The following is a 21633-nucleotide window of genomic DNA, read 5'->3' as shown; positions in this document are numbered from 1 at the left end:
CTAAAAAAAGAGAAAATGAAAGGCAGTACCGCAGATCTGATGTGTAGTTGCAAAGCTAAACAGTACAATTGGTCTGAGAACAAGCAGTTTGCACAGAGTGCTGCCAAAGGGCAAATCTGGACAAAAGCATCTGTGATTCAAGAATCAACTATAAAACTACAGCAGACAAGACCTAGTTTGTATGACACATTTACACTGCTCCAGACAAACATTTTAACAAGGTATGCATGGCATTTCCATTTTTGAACATTTCAACCCAAGTAATTCACTTATTGGACCCATTTTAAATAGTTATCAAGTTTCAAATAGAGAAGTGTTATTGCCATTTTTAAAAGTAAACAATAAGCAAACTTTAAATGCAAAACAACAGTTTTATTTGCGATACACAGGATTTTCTTCTTCTGCGCTCATTGCCTGCCAGGCACATCAACATATGGGGGCAGGCGGGCACCAGAATACCATGGATGTGCATCATGAAGTGGGTGAAAAGGTGATCATCAATGAGCCCACCTGGACTCAGGTAGGCCACAAGCTTGTCCAGAGTTCACTTGTCTTCAGCCGTTTTAATTTAAAACATAAACAGAGGCCTACCCCAAGCTGAAAAAGGCATGTTCTCAGATAAAGCAAGCAATGAAGACAAAGCAGAAAGTACCTGCGCAATACATCCACATACAATCAAAATGGAATTTTCTTTAAAGGAAGCAGAAACATTTGGGAGTAAACAGTTGTATTCATCTTAGTTTCAAAGTCAATTTTTGGCATCCATCCCTGAACAGAGTGTGTGCTCTGACAGCAGATCTTTAATGTTAGACACATGTTGAGATAAAGAGATTATTAATAAGAAGGCAAGAAAGATGAAAAGATGCTGAGATAAGGCTTCGATTATATAGTCATATTCCAACACATGTATTATTTGGTAAAACTGCCAAACAAAAGGTTTTATGTAGTCATACAATAATAATAATAATAATAATAATAGTTATTATAATAATAATAATAATAATAATAATAATAATAAGGCAACCCATAAAAAGATGGCACTAGTGGAACTCCCTGAAACATTTAACATACCACATTGGTGAGATCCTCCTGATTGAACGCCAACATTTTAGGCATTAAAACATCACAACCTTAAAATTTCGACAAATGTCTGCTTTGCATTTTTACGCAAGGATTTTCATTACACCAAATAACTTTTATCTACGAGTGTAAAGCTGAACATTGTACAAGCACTCCATTGTCTTAACCATTCTTGAGATGCAAAAGCGTTTTCGAAATGACAAACTGTGCCTTGAACTACATTTCCAAACAAAGAAAAAAGTAACCGCAATATTGAGATTGAACAGTGTCACAGTATAAGTGATTAGGTCATAGCTAGCCTGTTGATTGATCAGATTGAATGATTTGCAGGTTTCATTGAAGAAGAATATGAATAAATGGACAAAGAGCTGGAATCCAGCAATACGGCTGAAAGTGCAAGAAGTTGAGGACATCCTATCTGAATAGGAATATGAAGAACTAAAAATCCTGCTCTGCTTAGATGTACAGGTGAAATAACCGTAGGGAGAGGGGTGGTGGAATGAGAGAAGATTGACAGAGGAGCAGACAAGAAGTGTATGGACAGTAAAGGGAGGAGAGGTGTGTTCAGCTGATCAGTAGAATACCACACTAGACTTTCCTCCAGGGGGGTTGAGGACCCGGTTGTGAGAGCGATGCTTGGGTCCCAGATGAGGCTCGTGGTTCTTCCTCTCACCAGCCTCATCAGGAGTTGAGGAAGAAGGGGGCTTGGGCTTGGGCTCGGGCTCAGGCTCAGGTTTTGGACAGGCTGGGACAGGAGCAGGCTCTTCCTTTGCTGGCATGGGAGCAGTTTTCTCCTTCACCTCAGGTTGGCTGACCATGGCTTTGGGGGCTTAGAGAGGGAAAAGAAAGTGTCTTACATAAATGCCAGAACAGAATAATACCCTAAAAGTATACACACCTATTTCTACTGGAACACATAATAGAAATCACAGCTTTACAGAACCCAAACGGAATGAGCGATTGTTGCAATTTTATTTTGCTAGTTTAATAGTCTGCTTTCGAAGAACAAGTGAGAATCGCTCAGTCACTAAAGAGCGAGACAGCGGGGGAAAGGGGCGCGTAGAGCCGGCATATTTTTCGCATATATTAAATGGGGTTTAATACAACCAAACCAGATTGGGTGATTGTTGGAATGGTGGAAAATGGACTAAACAAGAACATTATGGTGAGTTATATTTTGTTTCTGTCGAGTTAGAAAGAGGTGCGTTTTACGAGGAGTTACCAAGGCAACTCAGCTGGTTTTAGTTGTTAAAGAGAAACCTTTTTTCAGAAGGTGTGAACGTTTGTATTCTTCTGTTTAACAAGGAAGGGTGTACGAATATTTCCTTTGTTCACATGTTGCGAGTATTTTGTTTATTCATTAGACTAAAAACGTCAAAAGAGCTTGTGGTTGTTGGGCCGACAGTGGCTGGTTGGAAAACTGTAACACGTCGCTCAACCCGAGCCTGCACCCTATACCTTTAATAAGCACTTTCTAAAAAGGACTTCTTTTTAATTCAAAACTCAAGGCAACAGTTGGTATTGATGTGTATTAGTATAACCAGTGGGTTCAATAATTAAAATACATTTCATCAACCAAAGAAAAAGACCTAGCTGTATTCTAATCCCTGTGATCTGCATAACAAGACCCTTTAAATAAGGTGCTTTCAAAGCTACAGCGAGTAGGATGACTCAATATAAAACAAACCCTTTAAAAAGAGTTCACATGGACATGTTCTTTATTGCAACTCACGTGGTGATGATTCGGGTTCAGGTCCCACACTTAGATTGTCCTGTAAAAAAATACAAAGATAAAATTAATTTCTCACCGTGTAATCACTGAAAGAACTTAACAGGCTTTCTTCTTCATGCTACTTGAATACAACTAAAGCAGCCACTAAGATTCTGTAAAAAAGTGATACTTCCTCTCTAAGGCCTCGTCCAGTCTACATTTTTCTGAGGCGTCAATTTAAATACTGAAACTACGTGTTTATAGTAAATACATCCTGTAATATGGCTGAACATTTTTGTCTATGATCATACACAATTCTTTCACATGTAGACAGGATCAAACAAGTCATAACTATCAAGTGACAATTACCCTCGCTGTCAGGGTTTTGACAGAGTTTGAAGCTCCAAAATTTCCCATTTCAAATGTGATATTTTGTGGCATCAATAGCACAGCCTTTGTATCCAAAAAGTAAAGGATAATATGGTATAGGATGGCAACTCCTTTCAGTCATCCTAACAGGCTTTAAAAACAGTCTAGGTAGCAGCGCACCATCAATTCTAACCTCTGTGATGATTAATGGATCATAAATACTGTTGAGATTGATACATTTCCCTAGTCTGTTAGAAAACAAGGCCTTTCCAAATAAACTCAAGCACAGTAACTTTCCAAAAACTTCACTTCTCTATTTTCCCAGGCATGATAAACTCCTCAGAGTGTGTACATGCCTTTCCAGAGCTGCAAGCAAACACCTGTATGCAACAAACACTATCCCCAGCACGTTAACAGAAAACTGGTACATTTACTGATTTCTTAAGAAGCAGCTGCTAAAAAAGGAATGAGAAAAATATAAATAAAACAAAATGTAGGTGCATGGCCTACCTTTGGCTTATTTGGGTGGCTTCGGCTCTGGCCAGACGCACCATCTTCAGCACCGAATATGTTGTTGGTTGGTCCACCAGGAGGTACGGGTCTCTGTTGCTGGGCTGGAGGATCGGGTTCCCCAAATATTCCGCTACTCTTACCACCTACATAAAGTATGACCAAGATATGTTAAATGTTGCAGTGGTGACAGCGTCATAATGACACACCCCACTCTGTCACATTTCATTTTGATTGGCTAGTGAACTGCATTTGGTAGAGCTGCCGATTTATGACACGGTGGCAGAATGTGCTCTATGATTACTTTTTCATAACCATTCTCATACCATGTGCATAAGAAAATGATAGTGTCATATACTGTACAGTGGCAGCAATTCACTGACCATTTCAGGGATGCTAATGCCATCCACAGTGAAAAATAAGCAGATAAGACAGTCAGGGTGACTCAGCAGTCCCCGTCTGGAAACACATTTTTCAACAGTAGACTGGACTGAAAACATACTTGACTATACCAGTCACTCCAGGAAATCTGGAGGTGGATTGCATTCAGGCACAGAGTACTGTTTATACTAGAAATATCACATCATGGTAACAGTTCACACCCTGGACATTGATAGAGGTTTTGACTGGTTTGCCTCTTCACATCCCTTAGCCCTGACAAGCTGCTCTGACCTGGAGGGTTGGAGCGTTTGGTTACAGTCTGGGACTCCTCTGGAGAAGCAAAAACTTTAGAGGCCATCCTATTTGGTCTTCTCGATGCTGCAGCGTCATCTTCATAGCCACCAAAAAGGTTACTGGAGCCACCTCCAGGAGGCTGCAACACCCTGCAGGAGATGAAAGATTACAGTACCATTTTAATAGGATCAGATCCATTATTTATTCATCCAAGACTCATTTAAAATAAATTGACCTGGCAAATGACACACTTCAAATAGAGAAATGATTCTTTAATGGTTTAATTCATCGTATTAAATCATAACAGATTAAAGTTAACACTTGTCAGATGGCGTTGCTCCTTGTCAAATTAAAGAGTCAGAAAGGTCCATGTTTACTGAGAACTGTTAGAAACATGATGTCATTTTTTACTGACACACGAAGAGGACACGTAGAAAACAGTAGGTAGCCTGAGTATAGTATGTTACAGTACCGGCGACAGCTTGAGTCAACCAGCCAAATGACATGTTATTGATTATATACCGGGAATAGCGCCATACGTCTAAACACTCTAGCTTGTTAGAATCGACACTATACTTTCCACGTTATTAAAAGCCACAACATACGTGAACTATACACTTTAGCGGAGCTGACCCAAGAACTGACGCATTCAGGTCAGTAAGAGGAAACGGAATCTCCTCTTGAACAATGTGGCCACACAACGCCGTGGTTGGCGAGTACAAAGAAGAGCAGTCTGAAGAGGCTTTTGCACTTCCGGAGGCGCAGCAGGCAGGCAACGCCTGGTCGGTTAGCTTGCAAGCTAATTCTTGGCTCTTACGTTAGCTGACGCAAGATAACTCAATCCAAGGTAGCACGAGTTGAGCGCCCTCACATATGTTTGGCTAACTTACTTATCACATCGCTGAGTGCCAGTGTTATGTTTAAATGTATTAGCAGAACAAGTGATGGTGCAAAAAGCTACGAAGAGACCCTGTCATAACGTTAACCTACATTGAGGTACTAGCTGACCGAGCGACACTACAAATACAACTTTGTCGGCCATTTCTTACGCAAGTTACACGACTATTATTCACCTTGAACTTGTTTTTGCACCAGTAGCCAACCCCTGAAACATGTTCGTCGAAGTCATAGTGGTTTTGTTTTGAGCCTTCAAGTTTCCGAAGAAAACTTCGTCAGTTTGCCAACTGGACGACCTGCAACTTCTCCCTGTCTGCGCGTGCCCAACCAAACTCCACAGTGAGCAATGTACATCCGCCCAACTGTGACACAGAGCAATATAACAGGTCAACTGACAATCTGCTGAGTGCTGTGGTGCGCTCGTTTCTTTCACCTGGTACTCCTCCAGAAAATATGGATTTTTGGATTTAGACACAATTGTTCTTTCGTAACAACTTGACTGGGGTAATTGTCTTTTGTGTTATATCAGTTAAAACATTTAATATTCCATACATGTTGTATATAAAAAAATTAACTCCGACCTGCTGGTCTGTCACAAGACCTTTAAACAAACAAATCCGTGCACCAACCTCGCTTGTTTTAATCTGACGCTTGTTTTCGATGTTAACTAAAATGAAGCGCATATACCATTGAATTCAAAGCTTTGTGTCATAGTTGTGTGTGCATTGAGCTGGTGCGTTGTAACCATGGTTATAACCATGAAACCATGACTTTGCCGGTTGGTTTTCGGCATACGCCGGTGTTGAATTCAAGTGCATCCTCTATGTAACGCCTATGGATTTGCTCGTCAAAATGTCAATCACTTTCTGGGAGGAATTTATTTTTAGAGCACCAAATACCTCCATTGTGGTAATCCAATTTCGTTGAAATTACGTGTTATTACTGAAACAAATTTTAGATCATTGAGTAGTCAAACTGCTATTCTATTTCTAAAACACATATTGGGAATCGTATACGGCATGACAGGAACTGAATGGCAATTGGTTCATCGCAGGGTTTCTCTTAGTAACTATTGGCTGAGTCGCCTGTCAATCTAATTCTAACCGTCGTCCTCGTGTATTCCTGACCAATCATAGCATTTGTTTTCGAGTTGTAGTGGGCGTGTCTAAACGCGTGTACAGGCAAACCGCAGGAACTGTCATCGGTAACAAACTGGACCAGCTGGATGGTTGCCGTCAGCCAACAAGGCTAGCCTGTGTCTCGACGAGAAACACCACCAAATAGGCTTCCATTTCAGGTAATTCCTAAACTTTGTTTTATGTTGTCTATCTAACAAGCAGTTTGAGGCTCTGCGTAAAATAAGCATTATGTTACAAGCAGGTTTTGCACCCTTGTGGCTTGTTTGGCTGCCACAGCGTTAGCGTTAGCTATCCAACAACAGCAGCCATGCTAGGTACCACGTTATGTATGGAGGCAACTCTTGTATGCATGTAATACAGCGTATTACAACGAAGTTAACGACAACGGTTAGTATAAACAACGTATATATTGTTTACTATTACCATAGTGTATTTATAGAGTAATGTCAACCTTCTAGTATAATACCAAATCAGTGGTTAGACTGCTATTATAACCTGGCTGCAAGGACTGTAACATTGCAAAGGCAATATATAATGAAACTCTGTAAAAATCAGTGTAATGCTGTAAGATTTTAAACCTGAAGCTACGGTGAAAACGATTTTTTGACATTGAGTATAGTTTAAATTATAGTTGCATTCAGTTCTAGTTGTAAGATTCCAATGAGCTCAAGTTAAATGAACTTTACCAGTAGTTTAGTACTCTCATTGTCGATCAGTTATACCTTATCAGTTATACCTTGTGACTGATAGAATCTCAGATTTTGCATACAAAACAGGAATTTAAAGGCTGTGTGGGAATGTAGAAAGGGGGACTTCCCTTGTCATTTTCATACACAAGCTACTCATGTTCAATTCACATTTCTTCGTGTAGCTTTCTCTTTCTATCACCCCTTTGCCCTCCCACACTTCCGATTATTTAGAAATAAATAGATTAGTGGATAACATTCAAGCAAACACAATATTATAAATCCTGTTATGTTTACTCATTATAACCCTATTTTACAAATGTAATACACCTGGTCTTGATGTGCACCGGGCACATAAAGCCTGTCCTTTTGTTGACGTATGATTAAGTATTTGTATGAGGTAATAGTAATGTTTGCACATAGAGTATTGTCACACAGTCTAACAATTGCAGGATGTATATGAAATAAATTGTTTTGCAGACATAATTTCTGCAGGCGATGGTGACGTAGTGACAAGCAAAGTCCACTTGCGCACAGGTTAATATAGCTATCTATGTGTATCAATGCAGATGAGCTCATCTGGCATGCTACTGTAAATTCTTCTTCAATGCATGCAATAAATACATCTTTTGTGTCAGTGGTTATATAGTTTTAATTGTTGTTGCAAAGAAAATTGAGTAATGTTGTTGCTGATAGAAAACAGTTGAACTGCGCAGAGAGTTCAGTTCAGTCGAAGCAGGAGCAAGGAGAGGGCAGAAAGCGGAGAGATCGGTCTCGATTTTATTATGCTAAATTGTATCAGTATTTTTCAATCTAACCGGTCGGACTCATGGTGAAGAGAAAGAAGACGTCGCCTACTAGCGAAGATCACGAAAATGGGTAAAATTATGTTTAAAATAAACACTTTATTTAGAGGTCGAATGCATCGAGGGGTTTCGTTGTCGTTTCTGCAGGGCGCTAAACTGAAAAGCGCTCGCATTTGAATTTAGTTGAAATTCAACCTAAAATATTGTCTATTTGAGCCGAAAGACACTTGGTAAAACACCGCCGTCAGTTACTGAACTGTTTTGGTTGTTGAATATAATTTATCTCAAGACGTTAAATGCATATATTTGGTGTTGTTTTGTCGGGACTGGAGAGGGGATTTGAAACAAACAGCGGCGGCCATGTTGAGAGACAGTAAACGTCGTCTTTAGAAGTTAATTTTGCACACTGCTTTGCTCCTAATGTGACAATTTTTCACTGAATGTGTTTTGGCAGCATGACACTGGGCTCCAGGGAGGGGATCGGTGTCGATGGGAGGAGGAATCCGTCCAGAAAGCCCGAAGGTTGCGACGAGGAGGAGAGCGGAGAGCAGGCGAGCGAGGAGCGCAGTACAAAGGGAGACGACGGAGTGGAAATTCTTAATCCATCAACCACGGCTCTCAGCCCCGGTTCAGCTCTGGTTCTCCCCGCCTCTCCACCGAACCGAACCGGGCTTGGCTCAACCCAGCAGTCCCAGACCTCAGCGGAGACCGCCCCTCCGTGTCACGACCAGCATCATTTTCTCCGATCAAGCGTCCGACCTCCGAGCAAACGCATCCGGAAGGATTCAATCGGCTCGACCATCAATGGACATGGCGGGGCAAAATCGAAAGGTACTTAATTTGTCTACTTTAGAGAAAAAGTGTGCATAGGTGGGATCAGCAGGGGGTCTGCCCTCAGTTGTCACTGTGTTTACAGTTTGTTTATAATCATTGGTGGATAAACTGATGCTGGTTTTGTTGCTGTGGGTTCACTCCCTCTGGCTGGGTTGTACTCTGGGTAGATTGTTTTTGGCTGCTCCGACCCAAGTTGCAATACCATCCTGTGAACCATTTCTGTGAAAAGGAGAGTCACAGACCAGAACTTATATTTCAATCAAGATCTGACTATTTTCAGTTACACCTTTCTCTGCTAACTTTAATACTTCTGTGTTTCTGCGTGGAAATCAAAGGACAGGAGAGCAGTATTATTTTAGACAGTTGCTCACAATTTTATTTTTTTCAGCAAATAGAAAAAAAGAGCAGGATGACCTTCATTACTCGTAACAATTTAATTAACCCACTGATCCAACCAATTGGAGAAATTCAAGATTTTGATTTTTTTGTAATTTCAAAAACATTGTTTTTAAAGAATATGTACAATTTATCCATAGATGTCACCAGAAACAATAGTAAAGTAACAAATAGGTAAAAAAGCAAATCTCAGATGCCGACATTGATGAACTAATATGGTAACAATGCCTTTTCTTTCTTAAAAGATGGCTTTATAAATTAATTGGACTCGGATCAGACATAGCATTTGAGTTGGTGTGCTCTGACGGATGGATTTATTTTGTTGTTGTTGTGGAAAAGAGAGACTGTGATTGTTTCATCAAATTTATATTTAGATTGTCCAAGTGTCGACCAGTTGACCAAGAAAGCCCTAGTTATTTTGATATGATGCTATATTGGTGCGCATGTATTTTGAAGAAGACACATCTAGGTCAGTGCATATGACCCTTTCAGAGATTAGTATTTGTCAATATACACCCATTTTGGCATTTTTGCCTTAAAATAGTACATTGCTGCAACAGCAACCGCTTTTGTGCTTGTGTTAATGCCTCTGGCATTGTGCTCTGCGCTGGAGTAAACTCAAACATTGGAGCCCACCAGGAGTTGGTTTTGGACCTGTGTACTGTGGACCTGGCCGTAGAGACTGATTGCTTTTCCTGCCTCCTTGCCAGAGCTGAACCACAGAGGGGGGAGCTCTGCAGGTTGTGCAGCGTAATGGCAGTGGGTGGCTTTGCATTTTATCTCCCAAACCAGGAACTACAATAGTTTTTTCCTTTCCTTGCCATAGAAAAACAACCCAGGTGGTCACAAAAACATTTAGCTCAATTCTTACATTGTTTAGTCAGATATTGAAGTGGTGTTATTTTCTCTGAATGTTTCTCCACTGATGGATTTGTGTGTAACGCAGGGGCAGAGAATGGCTCTTCCTCGCAGGGGGCAGTGGGACAGTCGGGACCTGTGGCCAGCTCCACAGGGGGAGTCTCGAAGGCCTCCAAGGGCCAAGGGTCTGCTGAGAAGGAGGAGCAAGCTGGTAACCAGAAGAGGGCCCGTCGACAGTGGGAGTCCTGGAGCACAGAGGACAAAAACAGCTTTTTTGAGGGGCTCTACGAGGTAAAGTGCAGAACTGAATAGATTGTCATAGGTAAAAAAATGGGCACTCTTATGTGACACAACTCTAAAATCTTGGCATTTGTTTTTGACTTCTTATACTCACCTCTTAACTGCTCTGGTCTCCAGCATGGGAAGGATTTTGAGGCTATACAGAACAACATTGCAATGAAGTACAAGAAAAGAGGCAAGCCAGCCAACATGGTGAAGAACAAGGAGCAGGTTCGCCACTTCTACTACCGGACCTGGCACAAGATCTCCAAACACATTGACTTTGCCAATGGTGAGCTTCCCTTTACCTTTATCACTCAAAAACAAGTGGGACTGTATCGATTGTCAGTGACAGTTGGGGGGTAGAGCTATATTTATTTGGAGCTTCTTCTTTTTTTACAATGTTAACGTACAACTTATACCATCTCATTGTCTCACTTATCCTGTTATGTCCATTAGAAATGTTAACATGGCAGTCGTATGTGTTCAGGGGTTGAAAGAGATGACGGGAAGCACATTTCTTTCTTATTCCAGGTCCATGTTTTTACATGTTTCAACAATTCCAACACTGATGTTAATATAGCATTTTGCTAATCAGGTAGACTTTGTCCCAAAACGTATGTTAAAAAGCCTCTTCAGAGACACTCGAGCCCCTCTCCACCACAAAAAGCCCTCAGTGTCCCTGTCGTGTTATCTTCATGTAGCATACACATGTCTCCTGCGTTGCTGGCTGCAGCAGTGTTGTGACTTGTGCCACCTTCCCTTCTCAGTGTACTCCAGAGTGCTGAAGAAATCCTCCCAAGAACTGTACGGCCTCATCTGCTACGCCGAGCTCCGCAAAAAAGTTGGAGGGTGTAAGTAAAGGCTGTACAAAACACATGTTTGAATGCATGTCTTTTTTTAAAGTTGTTTTGTGTGCAAGTTTTTTAGCTGTTAGTTTGGGATATAAGGGATGTGATTAAACGCTGCACCCTCCCGGTCATGGGGGACAGCTGCTCCTGAGGGACGATGTCGTAAACAGTGTTTTGTCTTTGACAGTAATGGATGATAAGAACGTGGCAAAGCTGAACGAACTAATCCAGCAAGGGTAAGTCTGTAGTAAAATTGAAACAATGCATTGCCCACTCACATTTCTTTTATGTTAAATAACACAGGCTGTTTACATGCACATATCTGGGATTGTCAAGTATGCAGATTTGAAGTACTATGTCACATTTCATCACACAGAAATTTGCATCAGCAGCAGGAAGACTTATCATAAGTAGACCACTAACATTACTGACTCATACTCAAAGGACATTTTCCCAAACATTGTATGATATGGTATAATATTACTTACTGTGTTGTTAAATGTTTTTGTTATTTTGTTTATCTTGTACAATTGTTCAGCTCAGTCTGTGATGTGCATGTGATCCAGAAAAGTTGTCCTCTCTCACTGCTGTTCTGTCTGTGTGACCAGGGCCACCACTGTGCGCTCCAAAGGGAGGAACTTACGAATCAAAGCACCCATGTGCCGAGCTCTGAAGAAACTCTGTGACCCAGATGGTGAGCACGTGACACCCAACACGCACTATACATACAAAAGTAAACAAACGTCAGTGCTTAAAAAAAAATACAAACCATGGCGATGGTGAGGCGCAGGGTTTGTGGGGGCGGGCTTTGTTTGGCAATAACAAATGCAGCGTGTGGGCTAGTGGCGTTTCCATGGTAACTCTGTGGGAGCAAAGTGAAGAGGAGGAGCAGGAGGATGATGGTGCTGACGGACTGGCATGTGCCCCTCACCAAACTTTGAGAAAACATTTGCTCCAACTAAGGATTGAAAAAAAACATCACTTGCATCTTTCTCATGTTATCAGTGTTTATATTCAGGGCTGTATCGGTGTTTTACAAAACATCTTGGCAAAGGGTCTCGTCCTGTTATATTATGTTCTGCTTCCTCTTCTGTACCACTGAGTTTGGCTACTGTATTGTTGTTGTCTGCTAATCCATTAAGCTAGAAAGAGAGGTCAAGTCTTTAATCAATTTATCTCAATTGCACTGTCAGCTCTGTTCATGTAGTACTTCAGGTTCAGTAGTTTGGTGTGAAGTTTTGTCACATTTTTTAGTTTAGTTTTTCACAAAATCCCTGTGAGGTAAAGAGGCCTTTGTTGGTGTTTCTCAGTCAATCTCACTGTGTCTTCGTGTTCCTGCAGGAGTGAGTGACGAGGAGGACCAGAAGCCGGTGCGTCTACCCCTGAAGGTGTCGGTTGAACTCCAACCACGCAGTAACCACTCCTGGGCCCGCGTTCAGACTCTAGCCCACAACCCTCGCCTCAGGTCAGGCATGCCTGTTATCTAATGTCTGAGAGGAGTTCATTACCTATTAATTAATAGTTTTTTTTACTGTTAGAAAAAGACAAATTCCCAAACATCCACTTTTGCTTTTGTTTAATAATGCTATGCCTTTTGGCAGTTGAATGCCAGATGTTGGCATAGGCATGGATGCATCATGAAGCAGTTCTGAAAATGATGCCTGTTTTCAACTTAAGCACCACAAGACTACATGAGATTGACAAAAAGAAAAGATATTTTAAAATGTACGTGTGCTTTGGAAAATGGAATATCTGTATAGTATATTGCCCAGCTAAAGTGGATCTATTTTTCTTTAACGTGCATTAGTTACGTGTGGGACCTAAAAGTGTTTTTGTTTGGATTAGGAAAACATAATTACTCAGCTCATCTGCACCATGTTACCACCGCAGCTTGTAAATGAACAATTATCTACTTTTGTATCTTCTCCAACTCAGGATGGTGGTTGAGCTGCACAGGAAAGTCTCCAGCCTAATTGAGTATCTGAAGCAGAAGTGGGCGTACCATGACCAGCGGATCGTATCCTTTTAAAACATCATATTTGCAACTTTGTTGAGCAATATTGATTGCATTTCAATTAAAGAAAATGGTTGCATGGAGTGTTACATGTTGATACATCCAGCTGCTAATAACATATAATATATAATACGTGTATTATCTTTGGTGAGCAGTGGTATTGCACTTCAGCTGTAAACGTGCCTTATTTCTGTCGGTTATGTCTGAGTCCTTGACGCTGATGCTTCAGCTTAAGAGTCTCATGGAGAGGGAGGCTCTGGAGGGCGGCCAGGCCAGCACAGCCTCTTCCAGCAAATCCCAGCAGGAGGAGCTCTTTCTTTTCCCTGCTGAGAGCAGCACTTTGACCACGCTGCCTGGTGTGGCACGTGTCGTTCACTCCAAGGCCTCCTGCACCGTACACTGGCTAGAAAGTGGCAAGAACAGGCCTAACGCCAAGGAATTGCCAGCTGCTCAGATTCTGGGTATTCACACGGCTCCACCACTTCGGACTGGCACTAAAACTGGTCGGGGAGGCAGCGGTGCTGCTGCTGCTGTTGCAGGTGCTTCAGTGACTGTATTGGGTGATAGTCGACGAACTGAGCCCCTTAACCCTGAGCCTTCACAAGACTGTTCTACAAAGGTAGAGGAGAAGAAACCTCAGCCTGTGACTCTCCCTGCTTCCATGCAGCAGACTGTGGCTCAGAGGGAAGAGGGAATTGGGATGGGGGAAGGGGGAAAGACTTGTACCGGTGTGGAGGCCGGTAGTGATTTATTAGTGACCAAAAGCATGGAGAAGTTGTGTAGTGGAACGGAAAGTTCACCGGCGCAGTGCGAAGAGGAGCAGAACACCTGCACGTCTTCCCCAGAGGCCAACCAGACGCCCCCGGCCAAACCTCCCCTGACTGGCTCAGAGGAGGGAATGTCGCAGGTCTCTGCACCAGCAGCCAAAGAACGGGCTGTCGAGCAGATCAGAGGGGAGGGCTGGAGCGCGCGTGACGCAGAGAACGTCACCCTGGCTGAGCTCTACCTGATGTTTGGGAAGCCTGGCAAGCTGCAGCTGGAGTATGAGTGGCAGCCCATTGCCATTCCTTTCAGCCACCAAGAAAATGGACAAGCCTTGGCACAGCTCAAGCCCAACAGGACACACCGCGTTCTGCGCTGCCTGCTCAAACTGGTTGCCACTGAGGTCAATCCTAAACCTTTGGTAGGGATGAGTAGGGTTAGTTCTCACTAATATTGCTGCTGGTTGCAAGATTTCAACTTGTATTTGTGAACAAAACGTCTGAATGTCATAATTATTTGTGCAGCCTTGTTACAAATTAGAAGTTTAACAGTCAAACATTGACAAAGGGTTGAATCATTCTTTGTGGCATTAATGAAGAATGCAACTTAAAATGTATATTGTTTTTTAAAACTCATGCCACAGTTGGACGGCAGGGTGCGTTTTCCTATGGATTCACAAACTTGCATTGCTAAGTGAATTCATCCACAACCAATCCTCCACAGATAGATAAAGGTCAAACACAAGTCAACGTTATGCTGTAATGTTGTATTTGTACAGCTTTGTCAGAATTGTGCTCTGTGCCACCCTTTAAACTAGTGAAAGCATTACGTAGAAATGTAAAAGTAGAGCAAATGGTGTCAATAATGTGTCTTCTCCTCCAGGCTCCAGAGCTGTGCCCCACATCTCCACTCAAGACCCATCAAGAGGAGCAGAACCAGGCTTTCACACCTCCAGGGAAGGGTCCCATAGCAGGTGTTCGCAGCCCCAGCTTTGGCCGGCAGCAGCCCTCTGTCCGAGGGGCCCGGTTACACCTACCAAACGCTGGAGTCTCAGGTATTTCTCACATATTCTAAAGCCGCTACTACGGGCGCTAAATGTGCATTCAACTTCGGTGTAGCTTATTCTCTATGATGGTCTTTTTATTAGCACAGTAGCTACAAAATCTGGTTTGGGTTTAAAAGGATTGGAAATCGGTAAGATGTCAAAGATTAGTTAGTTAGTTTGCACATTAGCACACATGACATATCTTAATTGTTCCTCCCCTCTTCAGGTGGACGCAACCTCTCCCGCTCTCTGCTGGGGTCGACGGCAGGCAGCGATGCAGAAAGCAGCGTGTTTGCAGTCCCCACCACGCTGCCCCCCAACAGCTCTCGACACAACAGAATGTTTTCCCCAAACAAGGAAGCAGAGCTCGCCCTCAAACAGCAGCTCGACTCTATCAGTGTAAGACACAGAATTGCATCATTATTTATTACCGACTGTTCAAAGACTAAATTGGTGCATCGTCCACAGGAATATGCACAAATGTTAATATGCTTCTTTCTTTTTTTCAGATGCAGTCAGATCTTTTTCTTTCAAGACAAAGAAAACCTCGAAACAGACTTCGGAAACCACTTGTAGTTCAGGTAAGACGGGAACCAAATTTATTCTGTGGCATCTCAATGGACAGATGTATAAACTGTCATTTTGTAATGCCTTGAATATAATAGAGGGCCGTGATAAAGAATATGGAGAAAACACAGGCTACATCCACACTAATAGGTTTTTGTTTTAAAACAAAGTCTTCATCTTGGGAAAATGAGCGTTTCAGATATAACCTCTGTCTATAATAACATGCCTGAAACGCATATCACATCACATGATCAATCACATACACAGGGCATGCGCCTGCCACATGCAGCTCCATGTACGGCTGATAACACATGTAGACAGCCGTTACCATACAAAACGCAGAATAATACTACACAACAGCTGCAAGCATAGACGAAGCCTGTAATTCCTTCTAAATGTTGCATTAACCACGGGTAGTAAAGGCTGATGGAGTTTGTTTACTTCCGGAAAAAGAGTGTGAATCAGGAAAAGTCATATCGTGACCAATGAGACATAATGGAGAATACTTTTTACTGCTGCTTCTCTGTGTGTGTTAAACTGCTGTTAGTTCAGTTGCTTCTGTCTCGTCCACAGCGAACACTCCAACCCCGAACTACAGGAGACACTCCTCAGCACGTCTGCTCCTTCTCCATCCTCTCCAACTCCTCTGCCACAGGTACTCTTCAGACTTCAGGATCCTACAGTACAATGTGTTGTCAGCAGAAGACAAGAGATGCTTTAATGTTTGCTTTCCCTGTAGTGTAGCAAGAAAATGTGTTCTTGAAAGTATCTTTTAACTACATTTCATTTCTCGTTTTAATCAACAACCCTGCTAATCTGTCTCTCTCACTTCCTGTTTCTTCCCTCAGGAACTGGATCTTTCCGGCCAATCCACACTCGCCTAACTCCTTCCTCCCGCCCCCTCCCTCCCAAAGCTTCCCCTGCAGCGTCCAGCTCTGCAGCGGCCAGCCAGCTCTCCAGTATGTACTGCTTTCATTAATTAATCTAGTTTCTCTTATTTCTATATTAAACAAATTTCTAGATGGAATATAATTAATTTCATACTTTTTGAGGATTGGTTTAACCTCTTCTTGTCATCCTTTATTCTCCAGTCACCGTAAAAATTAAAATAATTCTTTTTTTTTTGTTCTCCCATAATTGGGTTTTAACTAAATAAACCCGCTTAAAGAGAGTGTAGATTAAGTGTGTATACCTTTTTATACAAACTGCCATCTCATAAAGTCATAGTCGGGCTTCTTACACACCACAATATTCTTAAGAAATATTTTTACTTCTGCTTTTGTAAGTTATTTTTGTTTAAGACACAGTTCCCACAATTCTCTGGATTTTTTTATCCAAAATCGAGTTTCAGTTTCAAAGTGCATGAACATGATCTCCGAGAGTCAATATGGAATATATAAGAACATTCTTCCAGCTACTCTCTCCTACTGGGAGAGCTTGCTTATTCGTGCTTTCCATTTTTTCTATGAAGCTATGTGCTAATGTTTAATCTCGTGTGTTTCTAAACTTTTAATACCGTTTCAGGTGCCATTGACCTGGCAGCTAAATCTGCAGGTATCATCCCTGGCAGTCCCCGTCGGGAGCTGAATTCCCCTGTTGTTGATAACAGTACCCTGCTCGCCCCCACACCCATTGTTGATGCTGAACCAGACTCCCAACTCCTCCAGCACAATGTCCCAGAGGTCAGCGGCACACAATAACATACTCGCACATTCACGAACTGGGAGCTTTGCTTCACTTGGTGTCGACACATACCTTCCTTATCTGCTTCACGTCTCCTCCTCACCTCCACATTTACGCTTTATTGCACATATCTCAGTAGGTATTAAGGATGGGCATCTTAAGTCATTTGAAATGATTATAGAGTACACACAAAATAAAAGCTGTAGTGTGTCGGTCATCAGAACTGCGTGGTGTCTGTAGGACGACGGTCTTCAACTTCCAGTTCTGAATGAAACGGCTGCGCTCTTCTCATACAGCGTCTCTACGGTCGTATCTGTTGTTCGCCCCGATGATGGCTTGTACTCCCTGCTCTACAAACTCCATCAATTAAGTGTCCGACTTGTTCTTTTCACAGAACGGTCAGCCTCCACCATCTCCACCGTCTCCTGGAGTGACCAGGGACTCTCTCCTCCCTCCACCCAGCGTAGCCTCGCTCCTGGACATCTCTCTCCCCGGCCCCCCTGAAGAAGCTCCCGGAGAATCTCAGACACACATCAGTGACTCCATCATCGAGCTCGCCATTAACTCTGCCCACTATGGTGCGTGTTTGTGTTTCTATCCTCTGGTATATTTATTTATTTAAAAATGAGAAATTGCAGTCAGGTATTTAAGCATTAAATTAAACTAATGTAAGACATTATGAAATATGTTATGTTACCAACTGAACTTCCTAGACGTTGTGCGTGTAATCTAATGGCTTTTTTTTCCTGTTCTGCTGCAGGCGAGGAGGCCACGCTTTCTCCAGCAAAGCTGAGCAACAGCGACTCCTCCAAACTGTTGTCCTCGTCGCCATCAGTCAGCCCATCCAGAGGCTGGATCCCGTCGCCCAGCCACGACCCCCAGTGGTACCCCAGCGACTCATCTGACTCCACGCTGGGATGCCTCCTCTGTAAGTCTCTCTCTCTCTTATAGAAGCATGCACAAGCACATGCTATAACGGATCTTCTTTGTAGCTTTACGGATTTCTGTTTGCTTCCTGTCCAAAGAGTTGAAAACTAAAGCCAGAGACAGACAAGCAGACTGTTGAATTAAAAATGATAAAACCTACATAAACCATGCTGTTTCTGCATGGAGTACAAATGTGTTATTTTCGCATGCTCGGGTCCCTAAACAGTCATGGAATTGCATGAATTGTATTCATGTGTGATGAGGTTTGTCCCCATAGTAGCCATTTTTTCTGTAACTTGACCTCACTGTATAAAATGAGCTGTAGTCATCTCTAGGATAATCAGTGTCATGAAACTTTCCAACAACAAACTAGAGACAGCGGGCATTCAGAGGATGTATGGCTTACCTAGGTATATTTACAATAATAATAATTCTTGAGTAATAAAGAATTGTTGCAACAACTTATGAGATAATAGAGCATGGGATAAGGGTGGTAGAATGGTAAGTGGTTGATATGTGATTAGTTTTGCCCAGCACTCAGAACACAGAGGGTCTACCCGTGTTGTGGTTGAAAAATCAAAGCTTTGTTAAATTGACTTAAACAATGAATACTAGCTTTAATGTCAGAAAAATTACTAAATGACTTATAAAAGTAATACATTTTACGTTTAGTAAACCTTCACAAAGAACTCTTTGTGCCTTCTAACTTTCATTCTCTTATTAAATGCACAATAACACCGACACAGTTGTAGACTTCCTCTTGCAGCGACGTCCCATAAAGACGACTTTGTTTCCACTTATGTTTGCTGTCCCTTTCATTCCCCGTTTGTCTCTTTTCCTTCCAGCCAGCATGGTCTCTCCTGATAAGGGCAAGCGGACGACCCTAACCCCCTCTGGCCCCTCCAGCGGCACGGCTTTGCTCGGTCCAAGCCTCCTGGACTGCAACTCCCATGATTCCTTTCAGTCCCGTGGCCTTCCAGATGTGGCTGAAGTAAGTTGAGCAGTTTCTCCTTATAGTGGCAATAAACAACATTTCAACTCCCTCCCTGCAGTCATTACATTGTGCGAATAACATTTACTTTGTAATAAGTTACAGCAAAAAACTTGTAGCTAGCAGCTAAAGGGGCTAACATCGCAACAACAGTGCTGGCCGTATAACAGCTGGAAGGAAAAGGGATTATTATTTTTAGTTGTCTTTGCTGTTGTTCAGGCGGTAATTACTGTTGTACATTGAAAGCTCTTTGGTTGTGCTCACAGATGGACTCTCAGCTTGCTTGTATGATGAGTGAGAGTAGCGTGGACTACATCGCTCGCTTCAATGACCTGGCTCAGGAGCTGGCTGTGACCGAGCCCTCCATCCCACCACCATGAGGAGACCTGGCTCCAACGACCCACAGCCATCTGGAGGACATGACTTTGCTCTGTATAGACTGTCGCCACGCCGTCCCTTCTACTTCGGAGAAAAGATGACTGTGGAGAAAGAAAGACGGACCTACCCCCCCCCCCTCCCTCCCTCCTCCCTCCCTCCCTCCTAACCACCCCTGCCCCCTCCCTCCCTCCCTCCTAAACCACCCCTGCCCTGTTTGTAAAAGTGCAATAATAACAGTGAAGCGTGACCATTTTTCAAAGCGAGTTTGAAACTTGTTGGTTTCACTGAACTGTTCTTTAAGTTGAAATGCCCTTTAAAAACAAACACTTTAGAAAAACAAATGCGTTTACAAAACACAACCTCATGTACAGGAAAATACTATGCCATATCTGAACAAAATATTTTCACTGATCTTTTATGTGATGTCTCTTCCTGCTCTTTGTGCGTTTGTCCGTCTTCTACTCTCTCAAATTAACCCCACAAAATGTGTAAATCCGCCATAATGTGCAGTTCAGATCCCAGCTGGTGACAAACAGCTGCCGGAGTGTGATTTTTGATAGTAATGGCAGTGAGAAAGAGGTTGAATGTGGTGAGATACTCGTTTTATTTAGTTGATATTGTGGCCTCAGTTGCAAAAGTAGAGCACAACACAGCAGGGCAGGTAAGTAAAATCATTTGATACTGCCCTCCACTTCACATGCTCTTGATCAGTTCAGGTTTTATTGGTTGCATTTTAGGAACATAGCCTGCCATGCGTGTTTGGAATCAGGTTTGTCATTTCTTACGATCAAATGTCACATGCAAAATGGCAGCTTTTTTTGGTTGATCATCTGCAGCTGCTACACTTGAAGTTTGTGCTGAACTCAGTGGAGTTCAATGTCCATTGCCAGTTGCTTCATGCAATTTTCATTACTTTTAATATACGTTGAGATGATAATACTTCGGCAAAGGTTTCGGGTTGGTTTGTTGTTGCTTAAACAGGTCGACATTTAATTTGAGACTTATTTTAAATAACCATGGTCACAGTAGTTGGGAGAACTTTTAATCCCAACTACTGTGACAAGCTCATTTACTTATCTCTCTTCTTGCAGTCATTAGTTCAAACCAAGAAGCAAGTCGAGCTGTTTCAGTCAAGGACTAAACACAGGAACCCTTAATGTGACTTACCACAGATTAATTTTCACCGCTTCGACTCGACAAGAGCGAGCAGTCAGAAAGATCTTATGAAATCGAACACTAAAGCCATAGTTGACACTCCACTTATTTATAAAAAAAACATGTTTAAGTTGTGTTGTCATTCTTTAATATCTAGTAAAACCTTCTGATTGGTTGTGCTAAAAACATTAATTCCTCATTGACTTGTACCGACACGGGATACTAACGAAACACTATGGCTAATGTCAACATGTTCGTCCTTTAACATCAGCCCACTTTCTCTGTGGGGAAGTTACATTTATTATTTTAAGAGCTTTCTTCTCCCGTGCAGTTTCACCATTACGATGTACTGTTGTTCACAGCAAATACACGTAAAGTCCAGACTTATTCCATCAATATTTTCTACGAATTTCAATTAACCAGCATCATCAATATGCAGTATTGAGAACATTTTGTTTCATCAACAAGATTTCACGCTCTTGTTGTCATTCCACATACGGGATTTTAAATGTTTGTCTTCAAGCACCTTGAGAGCTTTGACTCTACAATGTAAAAGCTTTTGTGATGTTTATTCATTTGTGAAAAGCCTTAATCTTCTCACACTAGATACACTCGATGATTCTTAATGTGGATTAAACCGCAGGTTTGTCTTTGTATCTGGCATGTTTTATTTTTTTGTTGCTGGAAGGATTTATTTGTACAAAATGTCAATTCCAATATTCACTGCTCTTTTGTAACAAAGTAAATTGTTATTTGGACTATTTATTGTTAACATTTCAGAAAAAAATGTTTTTTGTTTAACTTAATATTAAGAAGACATCTAAAAAGGAAAAACCTGTTTAAAGTTTTCAGTTTGTAAAAAGGTGTTTTTATTCTGTGTATAAAGAGTTATAAAAACCTGCTTTTTTTTGTATTTGTGTAGACTTTGAAGTAAAACCAGTTAAATGCAAACTTTTACGAGGATAGTTTGCCGAGGTGTCCTACATATTACCGCTTTTCCAGCTAAAGAAAATAATTTCT

The 21633-nt window shown here is 41.9% G+C and overlaps 2 protein-coding genes across 5 annotated transcripts; one reads left to right on the top strand and one right to left on the bottom strand.

The window, feature by feature from the left end:
* Positions 1 to 351: 351 nt before the first annotated feature.
* On the bottom strand, positions 352 to 5598 carry jpt2 (Jupiter microtubule associated homolog 2). The gene is made up of 5 exons (XM_029437120.1): positions 5419 to 5598; positions 4343 to 4494; positions 3671 to 3816; positions 2813 to 2852; positions 352 to 1909 (listed from the first exon to the last, which is right to left on the bottom strand). The coding sequence occupies exons 1-5, from the start codon at positions 5472 to 5474 to the stop codon at positions 1653 to 1655; spliced, it is 651 nt and encodes a 216-aa protein (XP_029292980.1). The 5' UTR covers positions 5475 to 5598; the 3' UTR covers positions 352 to 1652.
* cramp1 (cramped chromatin regulator homolog 1) lies at positions 5113 to 21514 on the top strand. Of its 4 annotated transcripts, none has more exons than XM_029437114.1 (20): positions 5113 to 5192; positions 8328 to 8704; positions 10050 to 10252; positions 10379 to 10532; positions 11011 to 11094; positions 11279 to 11327; positions 11700 to 11785; positions 12433 to 12556; positions 13027 to 13108; positions 13335 to 14288; positions 14750 to 14921; positions 15139 to 15311; positions 15422 to 15493; positions 16053 to 16134; positions 16328 to 16438; positions 17004 to 17161; positions 17557 to 17740; positions 17923 to 18090; positions 18935 to 19080; positions 19347 to 21514. In XM_029437114.1, exons 2-20 carry the CDS (start codon positions 8329 to 8331, stop codon positions 19458 to 19460), a joined length of 3492 nt encoding a protein of 1163 aa, XP_029292974.1. In that variant the 5' UTR covers positions 5113 to 5192; position 8328; the 3' UTR covers positions 19461 to 21514. The 4 variants fall into 4 exon arrangements, with proteins under 4 accessions (XP_029292974.1, XP_029292972.1, XP_029292971.1 ...); XM_029437112.1 differs by lacking the exon at positions 5113 to 5192 and adding an exon at positions 6435 to 6539; XM_029437111.1 differs by lacking the exon at positions 5113 to 5192 and adding an exon at positions 7787 to 7946.
* Positions 21515 to 21633: the final 119 nt, after the last annotated feature.

The sequence above is a fragment of the Cottoperca gobio genome, chromosome 8 (assembly GCF_900634415.1).
Source record: "Cottoperca gobio chromosome 8, fCotGob3.1, whole genome shotgun sequence".
Taxonomy (NCBI): domain Eukaryota; kingdom Metazoa; phylum Chordata; class Actinopteri; order Perciformes; family Bovichtidae; genus Cottoperca; species Cottoperca gobio.
The sequence above is the reverse complement of the archived record's forward strand: the minus strand, read 5'-3'. Positions and strand labels throughout refer to the sequence as shown.

Coding starts and splice junctions, on each gene's coding strand:
- jpt2 (XM_029437120.1), bottom strand. CDS start 5,474: ATGACTTCGACGAACATGTTTCAGGGGTTGGCTACTGGTGCAAAAACA. Junction 4,495..5,418: donor GGTGCAAAAACAAGTTCAAG/GTGAATAATAGT, acceptor CATCTCCTGCAG/GGTGTTGCAGCCTCCTGGAG. Junction 2,853..3,670: donor GCCACCCAAATAAGCCAAAG/GTAGGCCATGCA, acceptor ATTTTTTTACAG/GACAATCTAAGTGTGGGACC.
- cramp1 (XM_029437111.1), top strand. CDS start 7,897: ATGGTGAAGAGAAAGAAGACGTCGCCTACTAGCGAAGATCACGAAAAT. Junction 11,095..11,278: donor CCGCAAAAAAGTTGGAGGGT/GTAAGTAAAGGC, acceptor TGTCTTTGACAG/TAATGGATGATAAGAACGTG. Junction 16,135..16,327: donor CTCCAACTCCTCTGCCACAG/GTACTCTTCAGA, acceptor TTCTTCCCTCAG/GAACTGGATCTTTCCGGCCA.